This window comes from Oryctolagus cuniculus, chromosome 6, assembly GCF_051225735.1.
Source record: "Oryctolagus cuniculus isolate XC-2025 breed Fujian yellow rabbit chromosome 6, ASM5122573v1, whole genome shotgun sequence".
Classification (NCBI taxonomy): Eukaryota; Metazoa; Chordata; class Mammalia; order Lagomorpha; family Leporidae; genus Oryctolagus; species Oryctolagus cuniculus.
The window spans coordinates 65,179,417-65,198,157 of NC_142872.1; the positions used below are offsets into that span (position 1 = coordinate 65,179,417).

Consider the following 18,741-nt stretch of genomic DNA (forward strand, 5'->3'; position numbering starts at 1 on the left):
CAGCTTCCTGTGAACGCAGCACCTGCTGGGAGGCAGCAGATGATGGTTCAGCTACTCTGGTCCTGCCATCCACATGGGAGACATGGATGGAGTTCCAGACTCCTGGCTTTGGCCTGGCCCAGTCCCAGCTGTTGTGGGCATTTGGGGAGTGAATCAGCAGATGGAATAACTCTGTCTAAGCCTTTCGAATAAAAATGAAAAATATAAGAATTAGTTCAGAAAAGGCACTAAACCACCAACAACTGACACTCAGCGGGGAGAGGGGGATATGATTTCCCAGTTTGCTACATGATCCGATTTAAAATGTCCAGTTTTCAATGAACAGCTATGAAGCATGCAAAGAAAGAAGAAAGCCTGGTGCACACACAGGGTATAAAGAGCCCTTCATCCAGACTGTCCCTGAGGAAGCCTAGACATTGACCTTGTTAGGCCAAAATAGAGACTACCCGTAAAGAGACAGGAATTATAAAAAGATCCCAACAGAAAATCGGGTTGAAAAGCACAGTAGTGGAAATGAAAAACAACGAGGGAGGGGTTCAGCAGCAGATCTGGGCGAGCACAGGAAAGAATGAGCCTACCTGAAGATGTGTCAACTGAGACTGTTCGGTCAGAAGACCAGAAAGAAACGAGGAGAAACGGGGGCTGATGCTGTGGTGTAGGAGGTTAGGCCTCCACCTGCAGTGCCAGCTTCCCATACGGGCACTGGTTCAAGTCCCAGCTGCTCCACTTCCCATCCAGCTCCCTGCTAATGTGCCTGGGAAAGCAGTGGAAGATGGCCCACGTCCTTGGGTCACTGCACCCACGTGGGAGACCGGGAAGAAGCTCCTGGCTTCTGGCTTTAGCCTGGCCCACCTCTGACTTGAGGTCATCTGGGGAGTAAACCAGTGGATGGAAAATCTCTTATTCTCTCTGTCTCTGCCTCTCTGTAATTCTGCCTTTCAAAGAAATGATTAAAAAAAAAAATGATTTATTTATTTGAAAGGCAGAGTTACACAGAGAGAGGAGAGACAGATCTTCCATCCACTGATTCACTCCCCGAATGGCCACAATGGCCAACGTCAAGCCAAAGCCAGAAGGTTGGAACTCCATCTGGGTCTCCTCTGTGGGTGGTGGGGCCCAAGTATGTAAGGCATCTTTAAAAAAAAAGATTTATTATTTTATTTATTTGAAAGAGTTACAGAGAAAGGTGGAGACAGAGAGAGAGGTCTTCTATCCGCTGGTTTACTCCCCAGATGGCCGCAATGGCTGGAGCTGTGCTGATCTGAAGCCAGGAGCCAGGAGCTTCTTGCAGGTCTCCCCTGTGGGTGCAGGGGCCCAAGGACTTGGGCCATCTTCTACTGCTTTCCCAGGCCATAGCAGAGAGCTGGATTAGAAGAGAAGCAGGCGGGACTAGAACCGGCACCCATATGGGATGCTGGCGCTTCAGGCCAGGGTGTTAACCTACTGGCCACAGCACTGGGCCCACGTTAGGCATCTCTTGCTGCTTCCCCAGGTGAATTAGCAGGGAACTGGATTGAAATTGGAGCAGCAGGGACTGGAATCAGTGATCATATGGGATGCCAGCGTCGCAGGAGGCAGCTTAACCCACTGGGCCGCAACACCTGCTCCCACACAGCTCCATTGCCTTTCTCCCCATTGTGTGGGTACAGCAGAAAGTTGCCTGACTGCAACCTGAAGAGGACTCAAGTCACGCTGATGCCCTGAGCTCAGACCCAGCCTTCAGAACCGTGAGAACACCCCTGGGATAAGGGTGCTGCCTGCGCCATCTGAAGCATGGCTTAAAAAGGGCCTGAAGTAGCAATTTAGAATTTTTCCACCAAGAAAACGCAAGGCCCAGATGGCTCTACAGGTGAGTTTTCACCAGAGAGTCCAAGAAGAGCTCATCTGAATTTTATGGAAAAGGAAAAGAAATACTTCTCAGTTCATTCTACAAGGCAGGTAGAACCCAGATACCAAAACCCAAGATAAAATAATAAAAAAAAATCTCAGGCCGGCGCCGCGGCTCACTAGGCTAATCCTCCACCTAGCGGCGCCGGCACACCGGGTTCTTGTCCCGGTCGGGGCGCCGGATTCTGTCCCGGTTGCCCCTCTTCCAGGCCAGCCCTCTGCTGTGGCCAGGGAGTGCAGTGGAGGATGGCCCAGGTGCTTGGGCCCTGCACCCCATGGGAGACCAGGAAAAGCACCTGGCTCCTGGCTCCTGCCATCGGATCAGCGCGGTGCGCCGGCCGCAGCGCACCGGCCGCGGCGGCCATTGGAGGGTGAACCAACGGCAAAGGAAGACCTTTCTCTCTGTCTCTCTCTCTCACTGTCCACTCTGCCTGTCAAAAAATAAAAATAAAAAAAAAATAAAAAAAAAAATTAAAAAAAAAAAAAATCTCAGTCCCATTTTATCTCTGAAAATAGATGACAAATTCATAAAAGACAAGCAAATGTATGTAATAGTGTATAAGAATTATAATACTTCATTCCAAGTTGCATTTGTACCAGGTACATGAAAATGGCCTAATGAGAAAATCTGTAAATACAATTCACCATATTAACAGATGAAAAGAGAAAAAAATATTACTTCAACAGACACATTACAAGAGCAGGACAGGGGCTGGTGCTGGTTGCAAGCAGCCATATCAGAGCGCTGGTTCCAGCCCCAGCTGCTCCACTTCTGATCCAGCTCCCTGTCATGTGCCTGAGAGAGCAGCAGAAGACAGCCCAAGTACCTGGGCCCTTGCACCCACATGGGAAGCCAGATGGGGTTCCTGGCTCCTGGTTTTGGCCTGACTCAGCATTGGCTGCTGTGCTCTTTTAGGGGAATGAATCAGCGGACAGAAGCTCTCTCTTTCTCATTCTCTCTGTCACTGTGCCTATTACGTAAGAAAAATAAATTTTTTTTTATTTTTCGGGGAAGGGGCTGGTGGGGAAGAGGGGGAGGAAGACAGGTGAGCTGGCAAGGGAGGAAGAAAGGAAGCCGTCTCAAGGGAAATAAATCTTAAAGAGAACAGGATAGAGACTAGTGCTGTGGGGTAGAAGGTTAACCCACCACATGCAGTGCCAGCATCCTATATGGGCACCTGTTTGAGTCCCAGCTGCTGTGGTCCAGCTTTTCAAATAAATAAATAAATTTTTAAAAGAAGATATATTTGTTAATTTCAAAGAGTTACAGAGAGGCAGAGGCAGAGGGAGAAAGAGAAAGAGAGAGGTCTTCCATCAATGTTTCCCTCCCAAAATGGCTGCAATGGCCTGGGCTGGGCCAGGCTGAAGCCAGGAGTCAGAAGCTTCATCTGGGTGTCCCATGTGGGTGCAGGGGCCCAAGCACTTGAGCCATCCTCCACTGCTTTCCCAGGAACATCAGCAGGGAGCTTGATCAGAAGTACAACAGCTGGGACATGAACCAGTGCCCATATGGGAGGCTGGCACTGTAGGTGGTTACTTTACCTGCTAGGCCACACCACTGTCCCCATAAATAAATCTTAAAAAAGTGGGGGGGAGGCAGTGCTGTGACACAGGTAAAGCCACCGCCTGCAGCACCAGCATCCCATATGGATGCTGGTTTGAGTTCCAGCTGCTCCACTTCCAGTCCAGCTCTCTGCTATGGCCTGGGAAAGCAGTAGAAGATGGCCCAAGTCCTTGGGCTCCTGCACCTTGTGGGAAACCCAGAAGAAGCTCCTGGCTCTTGACTTGGATTGGCTCAGCCCCGGCCATTGCGGCCATTTGGGCAGTGAACCAGCAGACAGCAGAATTCTCTCTCTCTGTCTCTGTCTCTGTAACTCTGCCTTTCAAATAAATAAATAAATAAATCTTAAAAAAAAATAAAAAGACAATTCCTGTTCATAATAAAATCTCTTCATAAATTAGTAATAGGAAATTTTCTTAACCCGATAAAGACTATGGTCTAAACCTACAATAAACATCATCCTCAATGGATAACCATTATCAGCAGTTACACAAGCTAACAAGTCTATCCACTATACCAACCAATTAAATTCAAATATGTTTTGGAAGTCAGTCTCTCTCAGTGTAATAAGACAGCTGCCATTATTTGCAGACAAGATCATTTATGTAGAAAAATATAAACACAAGCATTCTATCAGAGATGATGGAAGAGGGCCAGCACTGTGTGCAGCGTTACGCCACGGCTTGTTGGCTTGTGATGCTGGCATCCCTTCCTGGAGTGCTCGTTTGAGTCCTGGCTGCTGTGCTTCCACTCCAGCTCCCTGCTAACGTGCCTGGGAAAGCAGCAGATCACAGAGCTTGAGCCCCTGCCACCCACCTGGGAGACCCGGATGGAGTTCTGGGCTTCTGGTTTCGGCCTGGATCAGCCCTGGCCATTGTGGCCATTTGAGGAATCAACCAATAGATGGTAGATCTTTCTCTGTCTCTGTCATTCTGCCTTTCAGGTAAGATAAATTTTTTTTTTAAAGATTTATTTTATTTATTTGAAAGAGTTACAGAGAGAGAGACAGAGAGAGAGGTCTTCCATCTGCTGGTTTACTCCCCAGATGGCTGCAAATGCTGAAGCTGCGCTGATCTGAAGCCAGAAGCTTCCTCCGGGTCTCCCATGTGGGTGCAGGGGCCTAAGGACTTGGGCCATCTTCTACTGCTACCCCAGGCTGTAGCAGAGAGCTGGATTGGAAGAGGAGCAGCTGGGACTAGAACCGGTGCCCATATGGGATGCTGGCGCTTCAGAGCAGGGCATTAACCCACTAAGCCACAGCGCCAGCCCCAAGATAAAGAAATCTTTTAAAAAAAGAAGTGATAGAGGAGTTTAGCAAGCAGCTGCATGTGAGACTAAAATATAAAAGGCCATATCTTTTTTTTTTTTTTTTTTTTTGGACAGGCAGAGTGGACAGTGAGAGAGAGAGAGACAGAGAGAAAGGTCTTCTTTTACCGTTGGTTCACCCTCCAATGGCTGCTGCGGCCGGTGCACCGGCACACCGCGCTGATCTGAAGCCAGGAGCCAGGAGCCAGGTGCTTCTCCTGGTCTCCCATGGGGTGCAGGACCCAAGGACTTGGGCTATCCTCCACTGCACTCCCTGGCCACAGCCGAGAGCTGGCCTGGAAGAGGAGCAACCGGGACAGAATCTGGCGCCCTGACCGGGACTAGAACCCGGTGTGCTGGTGCCGCAGGCGGAGGATTAGCCTATTGAGCCACGGCACAGGCCAAAAGGCTATATCTTAAACCCCAGCATCAGACAGTAAACACAGGAAGGAAGTCACTGCTTATGACAGAACAGCGATTGTCTGGGACTAAATCTCACGATGGGTAAGATCTCTGTATCAAAAACTGCACAACAGGAAGTGTTCTAGGGTCGCTGATGGGATGACAGTATTATCAACAAATCAGTTCTCACATTGATCTGCAGGTATCTGGGGACTGAACATACAGATGGGAGCTCACTCTCTCTGCCTCTCAAGTAAATAAATCTACAAATCAACCAATTATCCTATCAACATCACAAAAGGGATTTAAAAAAAATAAAATGTTTAAACAGAATTCTAAAATTTAAATGAAAGACAAAGGGCTAGATATATAACTCTTCTGAACAAGAAAAACAGGTGAAAGGGCGCTTGTCTTTCCTAGCAAATATCAGAACCTGCTATGACGTTGTAGTAATCACATATTGTTACAGGGACACACAGAAAAATGGACCAAAAGAGTGGAAGTAGACCTGAAGCAGACCCATTCATGTGAGTTCTGGTCACATAGCACATAGCACATAGTGGGGAAGAAAGGGAGCGGGTAAAAACATTACTCATATGCAGAGAGACTGGGTTTCTGATTCGCAGTCCATGAAAAAAATCGACTTCTGGAGTGTGTGCTTGGTGCCGTGGTTAAGGCATTGCCTTGGATGCCTGCATCCCGTTTTGGAGTGTCTGCATGGGAGACCTTGGCTCCCATTCCAATTCCAGCGTCCTGCTAATGTGCATCCTGGGAGGCAGATGATGGCTAAAGAACTTGGATCCCTACTGCTCACATGGGAAACCTGGATGGAATCCCAGGCTCCTGGCTTCTGCCCGGCCTAGCCCTGGCTGTTGTGGGCATTTAGGGAGTAAATTAGTGGATGGAAGGTCTCTGTTTCTGTCTCTGTCTCTCTCCCCCTCTGCTTTCCCAATAAAATGAAAATAAATTAATTTTTAAAAATTAATTTCAGATGGATTAAGGACCCATGTGTTCAAACAAAACATTAAAACACTGGAGGAAAAACACAGGGTAGTGTTATCTCAGACCTTGCAGTGTGAAGTTTCTTAAATAAACTGCAAAAAAACCACTGCTATGTTGGGGCTGGTGCTGTGGGGTAATGGGTAGAGCCACTGCCTGTGGTGCCAGCATCCCATATGGGCACTGGTTCAAGTCCTGGATACTCCACTTCTCATCCAGCTCTCTGATATACCCTGGGAAAGCAGAGGAGGATGGCCCAAGACCTTGGGCCCCTGCACTCACGTGGGAGACCCAGAAGAGGCTCCTGGCTCCTGGCATTGGATTGGCTCAGCTCTGGTCATTGTGGCCATTAGGGGAATCAACCAGTAGACTGAAGACCTCTCTCTCTGCTTCTAACTCTGCCTTTCAAATGAAAACAATAAATCTTAAAAAAAAAAACAAAAACAAAAACAAAACACTGGTATAAATGAAAAAGATTGACAGAGATGATGTTAAAATTTAGAACTCTGGGCCAGCGCTGCGGCTCACTTGGCTAATCCTCCACCTGCGGTGCCAGCACCCCAGATTCTAGTCCTGGTTGGGGCGCCAGATTTTGTCCTGGTTGGGGCGCCAGATTTTGTCCTGGTTGCTCCTCTTCCAGTCCAGCTCTCTGCTGTGGCCTGGAGTGCAGTGGAGGATGGCCCAAGTGCTTGGGCCCTGCACCCGCATGAGAGACCAGGAGGACGCACCTGGCTCTTGGCTTCGGATTGGCACAGCGCGCTGACTATGGCGGCCATTTGGGGGGTGAACCAAACGGAGGGAAGACCTTTCTCTCTGTCTCTCTCTCTAACTCTGCCTGTCAAAAAAAAAAAAAAAAATTTAGAACTCTGGTTGATCATAAATATGAAGGAGTGGAAAGATATAAACGAGATGACTATTCTGTATTAATGCACACAATCAACAAAGGGTCACTATCAAGAAAAATATACATGTGCATGTGTAGGTATGTGTGCAAGTACGCAAACACGCACGCGCACACACACACACATGCACATGGACACACCAACATCCCACAGTCAAGAAAAGCACCAGCAATACAGTTAACAAATGGGCAAAAGACACAACAGGCATTTCAAGGGAGAGGAGCCACATGGCTAAGGAACATGAGCTGCTTCTGATCATTTAAAATCAAGACAGGGCACAGCGAGACCACAGGAACTGCCACTTTATACCCCAGTGGACTGGCAAGGGGCAAAAGGTATTAGTTTGTGCATGACTTTGGAATACAGACGTCACTCTCCATTAACTTGAAGGTACACACACGCTCAACACTCAGTGACCCAGCCTTTGCACTCCCAGGTACTTCCCAGAGGAACATTCCTGCCCATGCAGTGGACATGAACACTGTTCACAGGATTATTCATTGTGGCCATGAACAGGGAACAGCCTCATTAATGTGGATGTGAATACGTGTTGTGCTTTCTTTTTTTTTTTTTTTTTTTTTTTTAAGATTTATTGTTTTTGAAAGAGTTACAGAGAGAGAGAGAGAGAGAGAGAGAGATCTTTCATCTGCTGGTTCACTCCCCCCAGATAGCTGCAATGGCCAGCGCTGGGCCAGGCTGAAACCAGGAGTCAGGAGCTTCATCTGGGTCTCCCATGAGGGTGGCAGGGACCCAAGCACTTGGGCCATCTCCTGTTGCTTTTCCCAGGCCACTAGCAGGGAGCTGGATTGGAAGTGGAGCACCTGGGACTTGAACCAGCATCCACATGGGATACCCACTGTGCCCCAATGCTGGCCCCATAAATCTTTATCCAATGCAGTACTAGGAAGCCATCAAATGACAACCTCAGTGACATGCAATACGGATGATCCCCAGTGATATGAGGTTGGGTAAAAAGTTCTCGAGGAGTATATGCGATGAGTCTTCCAAAAGTTCATGGAAATGTGGATTGTGAAAAAAACATGCAGGGAGTTCAAAATTCTTTTGTACCAACTCAACTTTTTTTTTTTTTTTTTTTTTTTTTTACAGAGTGGACAGTGAGAGAGAGAGACAGAGAAAGGTCTTCCTTTGCCGTTGGTTCACCCTCTAATGGCCGCTGCGCTGCGGTCGGCGAACCGCGCTGATCCGATGGCAGGAGCCAGGTACTTATCCTGGTCTCCCATGGGGTGCAGGACCCAAGCACTTGGGCCATCCTCCACTGCACTCCCTGGCCAGAGCAGAGAGCTGGCCTGGAAGAGGGGCAACCGGGACAGAATCCGGCGCCTCGACCGGGACTAGAACCCGGTGTGCCGGCACCACAGGGTGGAGGATAAGCCTAGTGAGCCGCGGCGCCGGCCCTCAACTTTTAAATTCATTTTCCCACCAAACTTTTTGAACCCTTGTCCAGCATGAGACTTCACACAAGGTAAAAACAGCAACTGTCATAAACAATGGACAAGGGATTTCCAAGGGGAGGGGGCTAGGAGACAGGGCTAGGGGTGAGCATGCGGGGAGACAGCTTCCCAGGTGCTCATAATCTTAGTAAAAGTCAATGCGTGGGGGCCAGCACTGTGGCATAGTGGGTAAAGCCGCTGCCTGCATATGGGCGCCGGTTCAAGTCCCGGCTTCTCCACTTCTAATCCAGCTCTATGCCACGGCCCTGGAAAGCAGTAGAAGATGGCTCAAGTCCCTGGGCCCTTGCACCCGTGTGGGGGACCCAGAAGAAGCTCCTGGCTCCTGGCCTGGGATTGGCCCAGCTCTGGCCATTGTGGCCAACTAGGGAGTGACCTCTCTCTCTGCCTCTCTGTAACTCTGCCTTTCAAATAAGTAAATAAATCTTTAAAAAATAAAGTCAGTGGGTGAGTGGTGAGACAGGAGGGGCCCTGCAGACAGGAGATGAGAGTCTCAGCATTTGAGGAGTGAACAGGCAGATGGAGGATCTCTCTCCCTGTCATTCAGCCTTTCAGATAACCAACCAAGAGCTGGCACTGTGGCTCAGCTCCCTGGGCACAACGCCAGCATCCCACATGGGCTCCTCCGGTTCAAGCTGTGGCTGCTGCATTTCCGACCCAGCTCCCTGCTACTGTGCCTGGGAAAGCAGTGACAGATGGTCCCAGTGCTTGGGCCCCTGCCACCCATGTGGGAAACCTGGATGGGTTTTTGGGCTCCTGGCTTTGGACTGGCCCAATCCCAGCCATTGTGGCCATTTGGTGAGTGAACCAGTAGATGAAAGATCTCTCTCCCTATCTCTCTGTAACTTTGCCTTTCAAACAAATACACATATCTTAAAAAAAAAAAAAAATAGCTGAGTGAGTGGTGCGACAGGAGACGGCTCTGTGGAGACAGATGAGGCAAGGATTGAATGGGTGATGGTGCACCCGAGGTTCAAGTCAGGATCAGGCTCCAGGACACCCTGTTCACATGCGGATCCCTGTGCATCCTTCCCGACTCAGGAAGCCTCCACCCCCGCCCCCCCCCAGGACCCTGCGGCCTCCGTTACCTGCCCAAGCCCCTACAAGCCCGACCCTTTCTGCAGCTCCCCTGGGCGGAGTAGCGGCTTGCTGAAGGCAGCAGGCCACCATCCCTCCCTCACTCCCAACGGCCACCTCTGCCTTTGTCCATCTTGCCAAATCCTGGCGAGTCACGCTTTACAGGGAAGACCCCGCGAGGTCTGGGTCCCTTCCTATTCCAGAGCTAGACCTGGGCCTCGGGCTCTCTCGCCTGGGCTGGTCTCTGCACTGGCCGCCGCGGATGCTCCCGAAGCAAGCTGCAGAGCTGGGCTCCTGGTGACTGTGGCCCCTGTGCCGTTTCTCACTGGCCCCCGAGCCGTCCAGACTCCTCAGGTCTCCACGAAGAGGTGCCTGCCACCTCCGTGCACCCTCGCCCACCCTGTGACTGCTGTCTCGGGGCTGCAGGGGACGTGCCTTCCTCCGAGCTGCGGGGCGATGGGAGCTGTGCGACTGCCGCCCACACAGACGAGCCCCCCGCTCCTCAGTCACAGGGCTGGGCACGCAGAGCCGGCACCATGGGAAGGGGAGGGGTCTCTGTCCTTTCTGTGCGCTCCCTGGGGACAGCACACGACATGCTAAGGCGGTAAGCTGCTGTGTGTGCTTCTCTGACCTGGCCTAGCCTTCCCTGAGGAGACAGGAGCCTGGGCAGCGTCCGCCCTGGAACCCGCCGCACTCACCGTGTTGAAGTACTCGACGCCCGTGGCTTCAAAAGCCTTCGCCACAGCTTGGGTTGTGGCCACACAGGCAATCGGGTGGCCATTGCCAATAGACTTGCCCATGGTGACGATGTCGGGCACAAAGTCCTGCCCTTGCAGCTGGAAGGCCCAGAAGTGTGTGCCCACCCGGCCGAAGCCAACCTGGATCTCGTCTGCGACGAAGAGCCCGCCGGCCCTGCGGATATGCCTGCGGCACGGGACGGAGCAGGCTCTGAATCCCGGCCCTGCCCGTGCAAAGCCTGGGGCCTCGGGCAAATGGTCGGCCTTTCCTCCGCCATTAGCTCTTTAAGGGCTTTTTCTCAAGAGCCAAGCCGAGGTTGGGAAGCCCAGTTACAGCCCTGCCCTCCCTGGGTGGACCAGCTCACCCACTCACCCTGCCACTTGGGAGAAGTAGCCAGCAGGGGGCACAATCTGGCCTCCCACGCTCGGCAGAGACTCCGCGAAGAAGGCTGCGATCTGTGGACGAGAAGCAGGTCGGGAACGCAGCACAGACACTGAGAGGCGAGTGTGGCCTGCCCTGCTGCAGCCAGCCGGCTCGGGGCTGGCCTCGTGGGGGACAGGTCCCCATCACCACCGCGCCCCAGGTGGGGCTCTGTGACTCAGTTTTCTTTCAGGCCTCAAACCAGCTCTTACTACCTGGATGGTCCCTGGCTTGCCGCAAACTGAATTCAGATTTCTGCAACATAAGCCTGTCCCTTCCCTGTCCCTGTGCCGGCAGACAACTGCCACTCCCTTCCTTCCTGCCCAGGGCAGAAGTGTTGGTGCGCATGCCCACAGCTCTCACCTCTGCCAAGTCTCTGAGCCCTCCCTCCATCTGCACAGCAGACCCCAGGGGCCGGGGCCAGCCTCGGCCTCCCACAGATGCCATCTGACTGGGCTCCCCTTCTGGCCACCTCCCACGTGGCCACCAGGTGACGCCTCAACTCCCCCCAAGCTCAGCTCCTCTCTGTCCACAGCCAGGACATCCCCACAGTGTTCTGCCTCAGAGCCGCTCAGAGGCCGCTGCAGGGGCAGGCAGGGGCCGACGAGCCGGGGCACTTTCTCCTCGGGCTTTGTAGCCATCAACCCCTGCATCCATCCTGTGCTGGGAAGACCCAGCGAGGGGAGGCCTTGCTGAGGGCCTTACTCCGGCTGCTCAGAGCCTCCTCTCTCCGGGGTGTGCACCGCGTCTCCTGTCTCTGCTCCACTGCCTGGGGATGGCCTGCCCCAGCTTCTTCCCAGTGCTTGCCCCCGGGCCGTGCCATCCAAGCCCACCGCCATAAAACCCTGCTGCAGGCCCACTGGCCTCCCTCGGAGGGGCCTCCCCTGCTCCCTGAGGCTTTAAGGGTCCAGGCTCCGGGTGCTCAGTGCAGCACTGGGGCTCCAGTGATGGGCCTGCCTCTCTAAGCTCCACTTCCCGCCTGTCCTGCAGGGTCCCATGCTTGGGGGTCCCTCCCCTCCTGGGCAGCCCCCTGTTCAGCGGCCTCTCTCTCCCTCCTGTCACGCCTGCAGCTGGGCAATGCTTCCTGCAAGGGGCCCCTCTTGCTCACCCCAGACAGCCTGGGCCATGTCCTCAGCAGTGAACTAGCCCCCGTGCCACCCACCACCCCGACTCCTCAAGGGCAGGCTCGCTCTTGCTTAGGAGGCGGCAATTACCTTCCTGCCCCTCTCTTGTGCGCTGCGGACCACACGCTCCACCTCACTGGCATAGGCTGCGGCTGGGCTGGGGTGGTCCTCCCGGTAGAGGCCCCGGTAGGTGTCTGGGAGGGGTGCCTGTAGGGAGACAGCACCGTGTCACTGCCGTGTCACTGGGGCTGGGGACTGGGTTCTGACATGGTGCCGACTTGGGCGGTACCTACCACGTGCACCCACTCCTTCTGGCCATCCAGGTCCCGGAACTTGTAGGGACTGATGTCAATCAAGGAGCTCAGGTGACCGTGGTATGCACTGTGGAGAAGAGGGGCGGGTGAGGGCCCAGGAGACGCAGACTCCCCAGCCCAGCCCTGATCACTGCCCGCCACCTCCAAAAACAAATGGGGAAGGCCCCCCACTCTGCCTCAGCCCTCCAGTCTCCTTGGCCTGGGAACAAGCCCGGGTCTCAGGGCCAGCAAGACTTCCTGCAAGGCTGCTATCATATAACTTCTGCAGGCTCGGTTTTCCCCTCTGTAAAGTGGGGTCACACTGAATCTTCAGTATTATAATCAACCTTGGATGTGCTAATGCTGTGAGCTTGGGCCTGGGTCTTGTGTACATCAGATGTTTGACACGTGGGAACCATGCCGGGGTGGAATGGACACCTGCTTTTACCCCTCACAACACTGCTCCCTGGAATCTTCCCCTCCAGTCAGTGGCTAGGGGGACAGCCCCGCCTGGTAGGTATCTCTGGGGCCTGGTCTCTGCCCGCCACGCTTCCCTCCTGGGGCCAGGCCCTCCTCCTCCCTCTCGAAGCACCCAAGGTCAAAGCCTCATTGGCTGTTGGAAAGGAAGCGCGGGCCTGGCTTCCGGAAACAGCAGAGCGGGCAGCCGCACTTACTGGTCCAGCACCACCACGTCCTGGTGTCCCGTGTACTGGCGGGCCAGCCTCAGGGCCAGGTCGTTGGCCTCTGACCTGCAGCAGAGAAGGTGGGCTCGGTTCGGACAGGTGTCCGAGGACTTGTGAAAGGGGAATGCTCACGGCCGAGGGGACCCTTCCAGCAGCTGGAAGATTCTCTGGAGTTCATTCAGCCGGGCTTTTGCTCAGCCACGTGGTAAACGTCCACTGCCTCCCAGGCGCTGGGCCCTCCTGGAGCTCATGTTCCGGGTGTGTCTCGACAGCCCCGAGAGTGAACGAGCAAGTACACGGCACTTCGGTAAGCGCTACAAGCGATCCAGGGTCCTAAAGCGGCCCGGCTTTAGAGAAGGGGTGCTAGAGGCTGCGTTTTGCCCCTTCCCCGTTTGACACGTGGAAGCCTTCGCCCCTGTGTGTGGCTGTAACTGCAGATAAGGCCTTCAGCAAGAAGATGGGGTAGAAAGGAGGCTGTGAGGGCGTGGTCCGCTCCCTTCGCACTGGCGTCCTTATCAGAGGAGGAAACCTGGATGCACACAGAGACCCCTGGGCGTCTGCGTGGAGGAGAACGCCCCGTAAGCACACGGTGGGAAGCCAAGGCACCGAGGCTTTGATCTTGGACTTCCTGCCTCCAGGACCAGGGGAAAGGAAACCGCTGTGAGGGGCTGTCCGTGGTACTGTCACGGCGCCCTTACCGGTTGGGGGAAGCCCTGGATGGAGGTGACGCCGGCAAGGCGAGCCACAGCCACAATTGTAGGTCCCATGGTAGGGAACAGGGTGCAGCGTGCTCAGGGGGCCAGGGTCCAAGGGGGAGCCTGGCAGGGGCCATGGTCACAGGGCTAGGAAGGAGCCTGGACTCTGAGTGCCCACGCAAAGCCGCAGAGGGACAGTACTCAGGGAAGGGGCACAGCCCCCAGCTCCCGTGTCAGGAGGCAGCCTCTGTGTGTGTCTGGTGGAGTAGACGCGAATCAAAGTGGGAGCGAGGGGACCTCTGGGGAGGCTGCCCAGGTGACAGTGAGGGCTGGCCCAGGGGTGGCGAGGAGCGGAGGGGTTTGGGAGGCAGGCAGGGGCGGACGGGCCAGGACCGACACATGCTGGGGTTTCGGCCTTGAGCAGAGCTGTAAGTTGTGATGCCTGAGCCGGGGTGAGGGTGGCAATGAGCGGAGATGGTCTTACTGAGAAGGCCTGGGGCAGGGGACTGGGCTCCTGCTGTGGGCCCAGACCACGTGTTGTGGAAGGTAACTTGATTACCTTTTGGACATGAGAAGTTGGAGATGCGTGTCAAATAAAGCAGGCAGTGAGAACCTTGTGTCTGGAACACCTGGGAAGCCTCTGGGCTCGTAATGTAAATTTGGGAAGCTCCAACACATGGGTGAAGGGACGGGATGAGATCACACAGGAAGGGGGTCGGTGGGCAAAAGCAGCTGAGGAAGAGCCCAGAGGGGTAGAGGACTTGGCCAGAGATGCTGGCGGCAAAGCAGCAGGCACAGTGTCCTAGAAGCACTTCCAGGGAGGTAGCTAACTCTGTTGAGCAGTTCTGAGAGCAGGTGAGGCCCGGGCAGCAACCAGAGCACGGCATGTGCACCGTGGGAGCCACTGGGACCCTCATAGATCACCGCACGTGCAGCGTGGGAGCCACTGGGACCCTCACAGATCACCGCACGTGCAGCGTGGGAGCCACTGGGACCCACAATCACCGCACGTGCAGCGTGGGAGCCACTGGGACCCTCACAGATCACCGCACGTGCAGCGTGGGAGCCACTGGGACCCACACAGATCACCGCACCTGCAGCGTGGGAGCCACTGGGACCCACACAGATCACCGCACGTGCAGCGTGGGAGCCACTGGAACCCACACAGATCACCGCACGGGCAACATGGCAGCCACTGGGACCCTCACAGATCACCGCACGTGCAGCGTGGGAGCCACTGGGACCCACACAGATCACCGCATGTGCAGCGTGGGAGCCACTGGGACCCTCACAGATCACCGCACGTGCAGCGTGAGAGCCACTGGGACCCTCACAGATCACCGCACGGGCAACATGGCAGCCACTGGGACCCTCACAGATCACCGCACGGGCAACATGGCAGCCACTGGGACCCACACAGATCACCGCACGGGCAACACGGAAGCCACTGGGACCCACAATCAGATGTGGCAACATGGGAGCCACTGGGATCCAAAGAATGTTCCTCTGCCACTGCTGAAGCAGCGCCGACTCCTGGCCCAGCTCCCCGCTCTGCCCCAACAGGGTCCAGTTCTGACTCTGCTGTCTCCCAGGTGGATGACCGTGGGCAAGCTAGTTTCTTTCCTTGAATTGCTGTTTCCTCATCTGTGAGGGGTGGATGCTAAATTCCACCTCCCTGAAGTTATCTGGTGGTGGGGAAAGGGGGCAGCTGACAAGTGTGAGGACTGCAAAACATTCATGGAAAAAGCGCAGTACAGAAACCCTTGCATGAATTTTGAAAAATTCTCTGTACTTTTAAGTTAAATGTATCTTTTCATTCCACTTTCCACGGACCTTTCAGAGTACCTTGTACTATGCAAGCAGCAATGATAATCACACAAATGCCACTGCCTGTGACTCCTGCAGGTATGCTGTGACCACCTGCCTGCTTCTGCGCTGCCTGCCATTCCAGTGTGTGCTACCATCACCATTCACCTGGCACCCCAACTGGCACCTAACCGTGCCTGTTCTTGTCTGCCGTCTGCCCTGACATCACTTCCCTATGGCTTTCCGGTGCTCCTGGGGGAAGAAGCGCTTCCTCGCCTGGTTGACTAGGCCCTGGCTCCCTCCCGGTGTTAGCTCACGCCCTCTCCTCCTTGACCTTCCCTGGGTTCCAAGGTGCCATGCCCCTTCCTGCCACTGGGCCTTTGCACAAGATGGTCCGTGCAAGACACCAACCTTGACAAAAGTACTTCTGATGGAGCAGGTGGCACGCTTCCTTCCTCCTCTCTAGTTACCACCTCGCGAGCCCTAAGCTTAACGTGGCTTCTTTTAGGAAAGTCTACCTAACCCCCCAGACAGGTGGGGCCCTCCCAAAGCTTAGAGGCCTCACTGTACTCTGTATGCCTCCTCCCGACAATAGCCCCCTCTGTCTTTTTGTTTCTTTGAAGAATCACTCCTTACGCCAAGTCTCAGAGCAGCACACTGGACGCTACCTCACCAGGCCCCAACAGGGACCCTGCACGAGAGCCTGGGCATCCTTTTCTAGGAAACCAGGAGCTGGGTCCCACCAGGGCAAGCCAAGTCCACAGCTGGGCAGCGTGGGAGCCGGAGCAGCAGGGCAGCCTCTCCCGGAGTCACATGCAGGCGGCAACACCAGGCTGTGCACCCGGAGCAACGCTGCTCTCTGCCGTCTCACCCTCCGGCTGGGGGCTGGCCACAGTCCACTTACCCAGAATTCAGGAAATAAAACACACAGAGCTCCTCCGGCAGGGTCTCTGACAGCCGCTGCGCATAATCCACGATGTTGTCGTGCAGGTATCGGCTGTTGGTGTTGAGCACCTGGTTCTGTTCGTGTGCAGCTTGGACCACGAGAGGGTGGCAGTGCCCCACTGCAAGAGGGCCATGTCCATCACACAGCCGACTCCACTCAGCCCATTCCACTGGGCCTCCCCCAGCCCGTCACACTCGTCAATCACAGAGGGAGAGGCAGGGAGAGGGGAGGAGTCACAGAGGGAGAGGCAGGGAGAGGGGAGGAGTCACAGAGGGAGAGGCAGGAAGAGGGGAGGAGTCACATGGAGAGGCAGGGAGGGGGAGGAGTCACAGGAAGGGGAAGAGACACAGAGTGAGAGGCAGGAAGCAGGGAGGTGTCACAAGGGGAGGGGAGGTAGAGGGGGAGTCACAGAGGGAGGGGCAGGAAGAGGGGGAGGAGTCACAGAGGGAGAGGGAGAGGCAGAGAGAGGGGAGGAGTCACATGGAGAGGCAGGGAGGGGGAGGAGTCACAGGTGGGGCAGGAAGGGGAGGAGTCACAGGAGGGGAGGGGTCAGAGGGAGGGGCAGGCAGAGGGGGAGGAGAGCCCCCAGTTCTGGGATCCCCGAGATCCTGGCAGAAGCTCTCTGAAAAAACCTTGTCTTTAAGGGGCTCTCTGGTGCCTTCTGCTTGAGACAGGCAGCGGGTAGGGCTGGCTGTCAGTGTTTGGCTTCACTCGTCCTGGGGCTGGAGGTGATCCGGCTCGCCGAGGCTAATAACAGGAACAAGTACTGGGAGCTCACCAGCGCCAGGCCCGTTCAGACAAGTTAGCAAAGCAACACTCAGTCCTCGTGAACACCTTGAAGCGGCTCCCTAGTAGTGTCGCGAATCCAGCAGAGGGCAAAGCAAGGCACAGAGAATGGGTTACCTCGCCCAAGCCCACCAAGTGGAGGACCAGACGTCCCACTTTTAATCTCTACTCTATTAACCTCCAAGTTGTCTGCTAAGTTTCCTGGGTCAGCCGCCTTGCCCAGCATCTGAGATGGCCCCCAGGGGCCAACACTGAGCCATGGCCAAGGCCATCTGCAGCGCTGGACCACCTGCCTCAGTTCCACGTGGAACTGGCACCACACACCTGCATCTCTGACACCTCTGGCTGGATGCCTCCTACAGCTGCACCACAAACCGGGCCTCTTCCGCGTGCGGGCGGCCCCTCAGCTTCACACCGGGGTCTCCACACCTCTCTGCAACCTTGGGGTCACCCTGGGGCCAGGTGCACAGTCTCTGCCTCCTCTCCTGCCCCACCGGCCCCAGGGACAATACTGACCGTGAGCCACATTGTTGATGCAATCCAGGTACTTTGCCCCCTGTTCATCATACAGGTACTGCCCTTGGCCTCGGACAATCTTAACAGGAGCCTCAGGATAAAAGAGTCTGCAGGCAGCGCTGTGGGAGGCAGGCGAGGGGACAGGTCCGCCACCCCTGCCTGAGCGACACCCTGTCCAGTCCCCGCCCCAAAGTAAAGCAGGAAGCAGCGGCAAGAAGTTATCAAAACTTTAAATTATTTCTTAAGTCATTTTAACCCTCTGTGGCGGCGCTCCCTCGTCTGCATGGGCGGGAGGCCCCTGAGGCTGTGCTGTGGGTGGGGGTGGGGTGGACAACCACAGCAGGTCCTGGCTTCCGGCCCTGGACGCACCAAGGGGCCCCTGCTGTCCCCTCTGCGGGCCAGTCCGGGGCTCCTGCGCGCACTCAGGGCAAGAGCGGTCTGAGGCCCCTTCCCGGGTGGTTCTGCAGCCAGGCCGTCGCCAGCGGCGAGCCCGCCCAGGGGCCAGGGCACAGGGCTCCTCCAGGGGCAAAGGCTGCCTGTCGGGCGAGACGGCGGCCTCCCCACGGCGCCGCCACCCAGGGCTCGGCGCGACCAGGGACAGGCCCCGCGGGGCCCACGCCGGAGCCCGCGTGCGTCGTGCGCCTGCGTCGCGCGGGCGCGTCCCCCCCACCCCGCGCCGGCCCGCCGCGGTACCTGAGGAGCCGCCGGCGCAGGGCCAGCGTGTCCGCCTTGGCGCGCCGCTCCGCGGCCATGACGTTGGCGTGGGCCGGCGCCGAGGCGCAGCGCGGGCTCGCTCTGTAGGCCCCGCCCCGGGCCGGCCCGGCCGGGCCCGCCTCGCTCTGCGGGGCCCGCCCCGAGCGGCCCGGCGCGCTTTGGCTCAGGGTGTCTGCCGGCACACCCGCGTGGGTGCCCCCCTCCCGCCGCAAGACCGAGGCCCTCTGGCCCCGGGAAGGAGCAGCAGGGGAGCCCGGGGCCTTCAGGGCGCCAGGATTCCCGCTGGGATCCAGGCGGGGTGAGCTTGAGGTACCTCGGAGCCAGGAGACCTGAGCCGTTTGGGCAGGAAGTTTCCTGAGCCCTGTGGTACCTCTGCAGGGAGAAGGCCCACAGGGCGAACGGCCTTTGGTCCCAGATG

The 18,741-nt window shown here is 55.8% G+C and overlaps 1 protein-coding gene and 1 long non-coding RNA gene across 7 annotated transcripts in view; one reads left to right on the top strand and one right to left on the bottom strand.

Moving 5' to 3' along the window:
- The window catches only part of PHYKPL (5-phosphohydroxy-L-lysine phospho-lyase), a 27,066-nt gene extending 8,612 nt beyond the window's left edge, over positions 1 to 18,454 (bottom strand). For 3 of the 6 annotated variants that reach the window (XM_051843702.3, XM_051843700.3, XM_051843701.3), the window contains exons 1-8: positions 18,303 to 18,454; positions 17,610 to 17,728; positions 16,266 to 16,425; positions 12,852 to 12,926; positions 12,178 to 12,265; positions 11,975 to 12,091; positions 10,713 to 10,795; positions 10,301 to 10,526 (exon numbers count right to left, since the gene is read on the bottom strand). In XM_051843702.3, coding sequence (XP_051699662.1) covers positions 10,301 to 10,526; positions 10,713 to 10,795; positions 11,975 to 12,091; positions 12,178 to 12,265; positions 12,852 to 12,926; positions 16,266 to 16,425; positions 17,610 to 17,728; positions 18,303 to 18,361 — 927 coding nt within the window. In that variant the 5' untranslated portion in view covers positions 18,362 to 18,454. Of the gene's footprint in view, positions 1 to 1,134; positions 1,364 to 4,104; positions 4,221 to 6,623; positions 6,990 to 10,300; positions 10,527 to 10,712; positions 10,796 to 11,974; positions 12,092 to 12,177; positions 12,266 to 12,851; positions 12,927 to 16,265; positions 16,426 to 17,609; positions 17,729 to 18,302 lie in introns of those variants that run through there. The other 3 variants (XM_051843704.3, XM_089335187.1, XM_089335186.1) reach the window with 3 other exon arrangements.
- On the top strand, positions 5,625 to 8,232 carry LOC149126172 (uncharacterized). Its single transcript, XR_016235592.1, has 2 exons — positions 5,625 to 5,682; positions 8,164 to 8,232. It is a non-coding gene; the product is annotated as an uncharacterized LOC149126172 (long non-coding RNA).
- Positions 18,455 to 18,741: the final 287 nt, after the last annotated feature.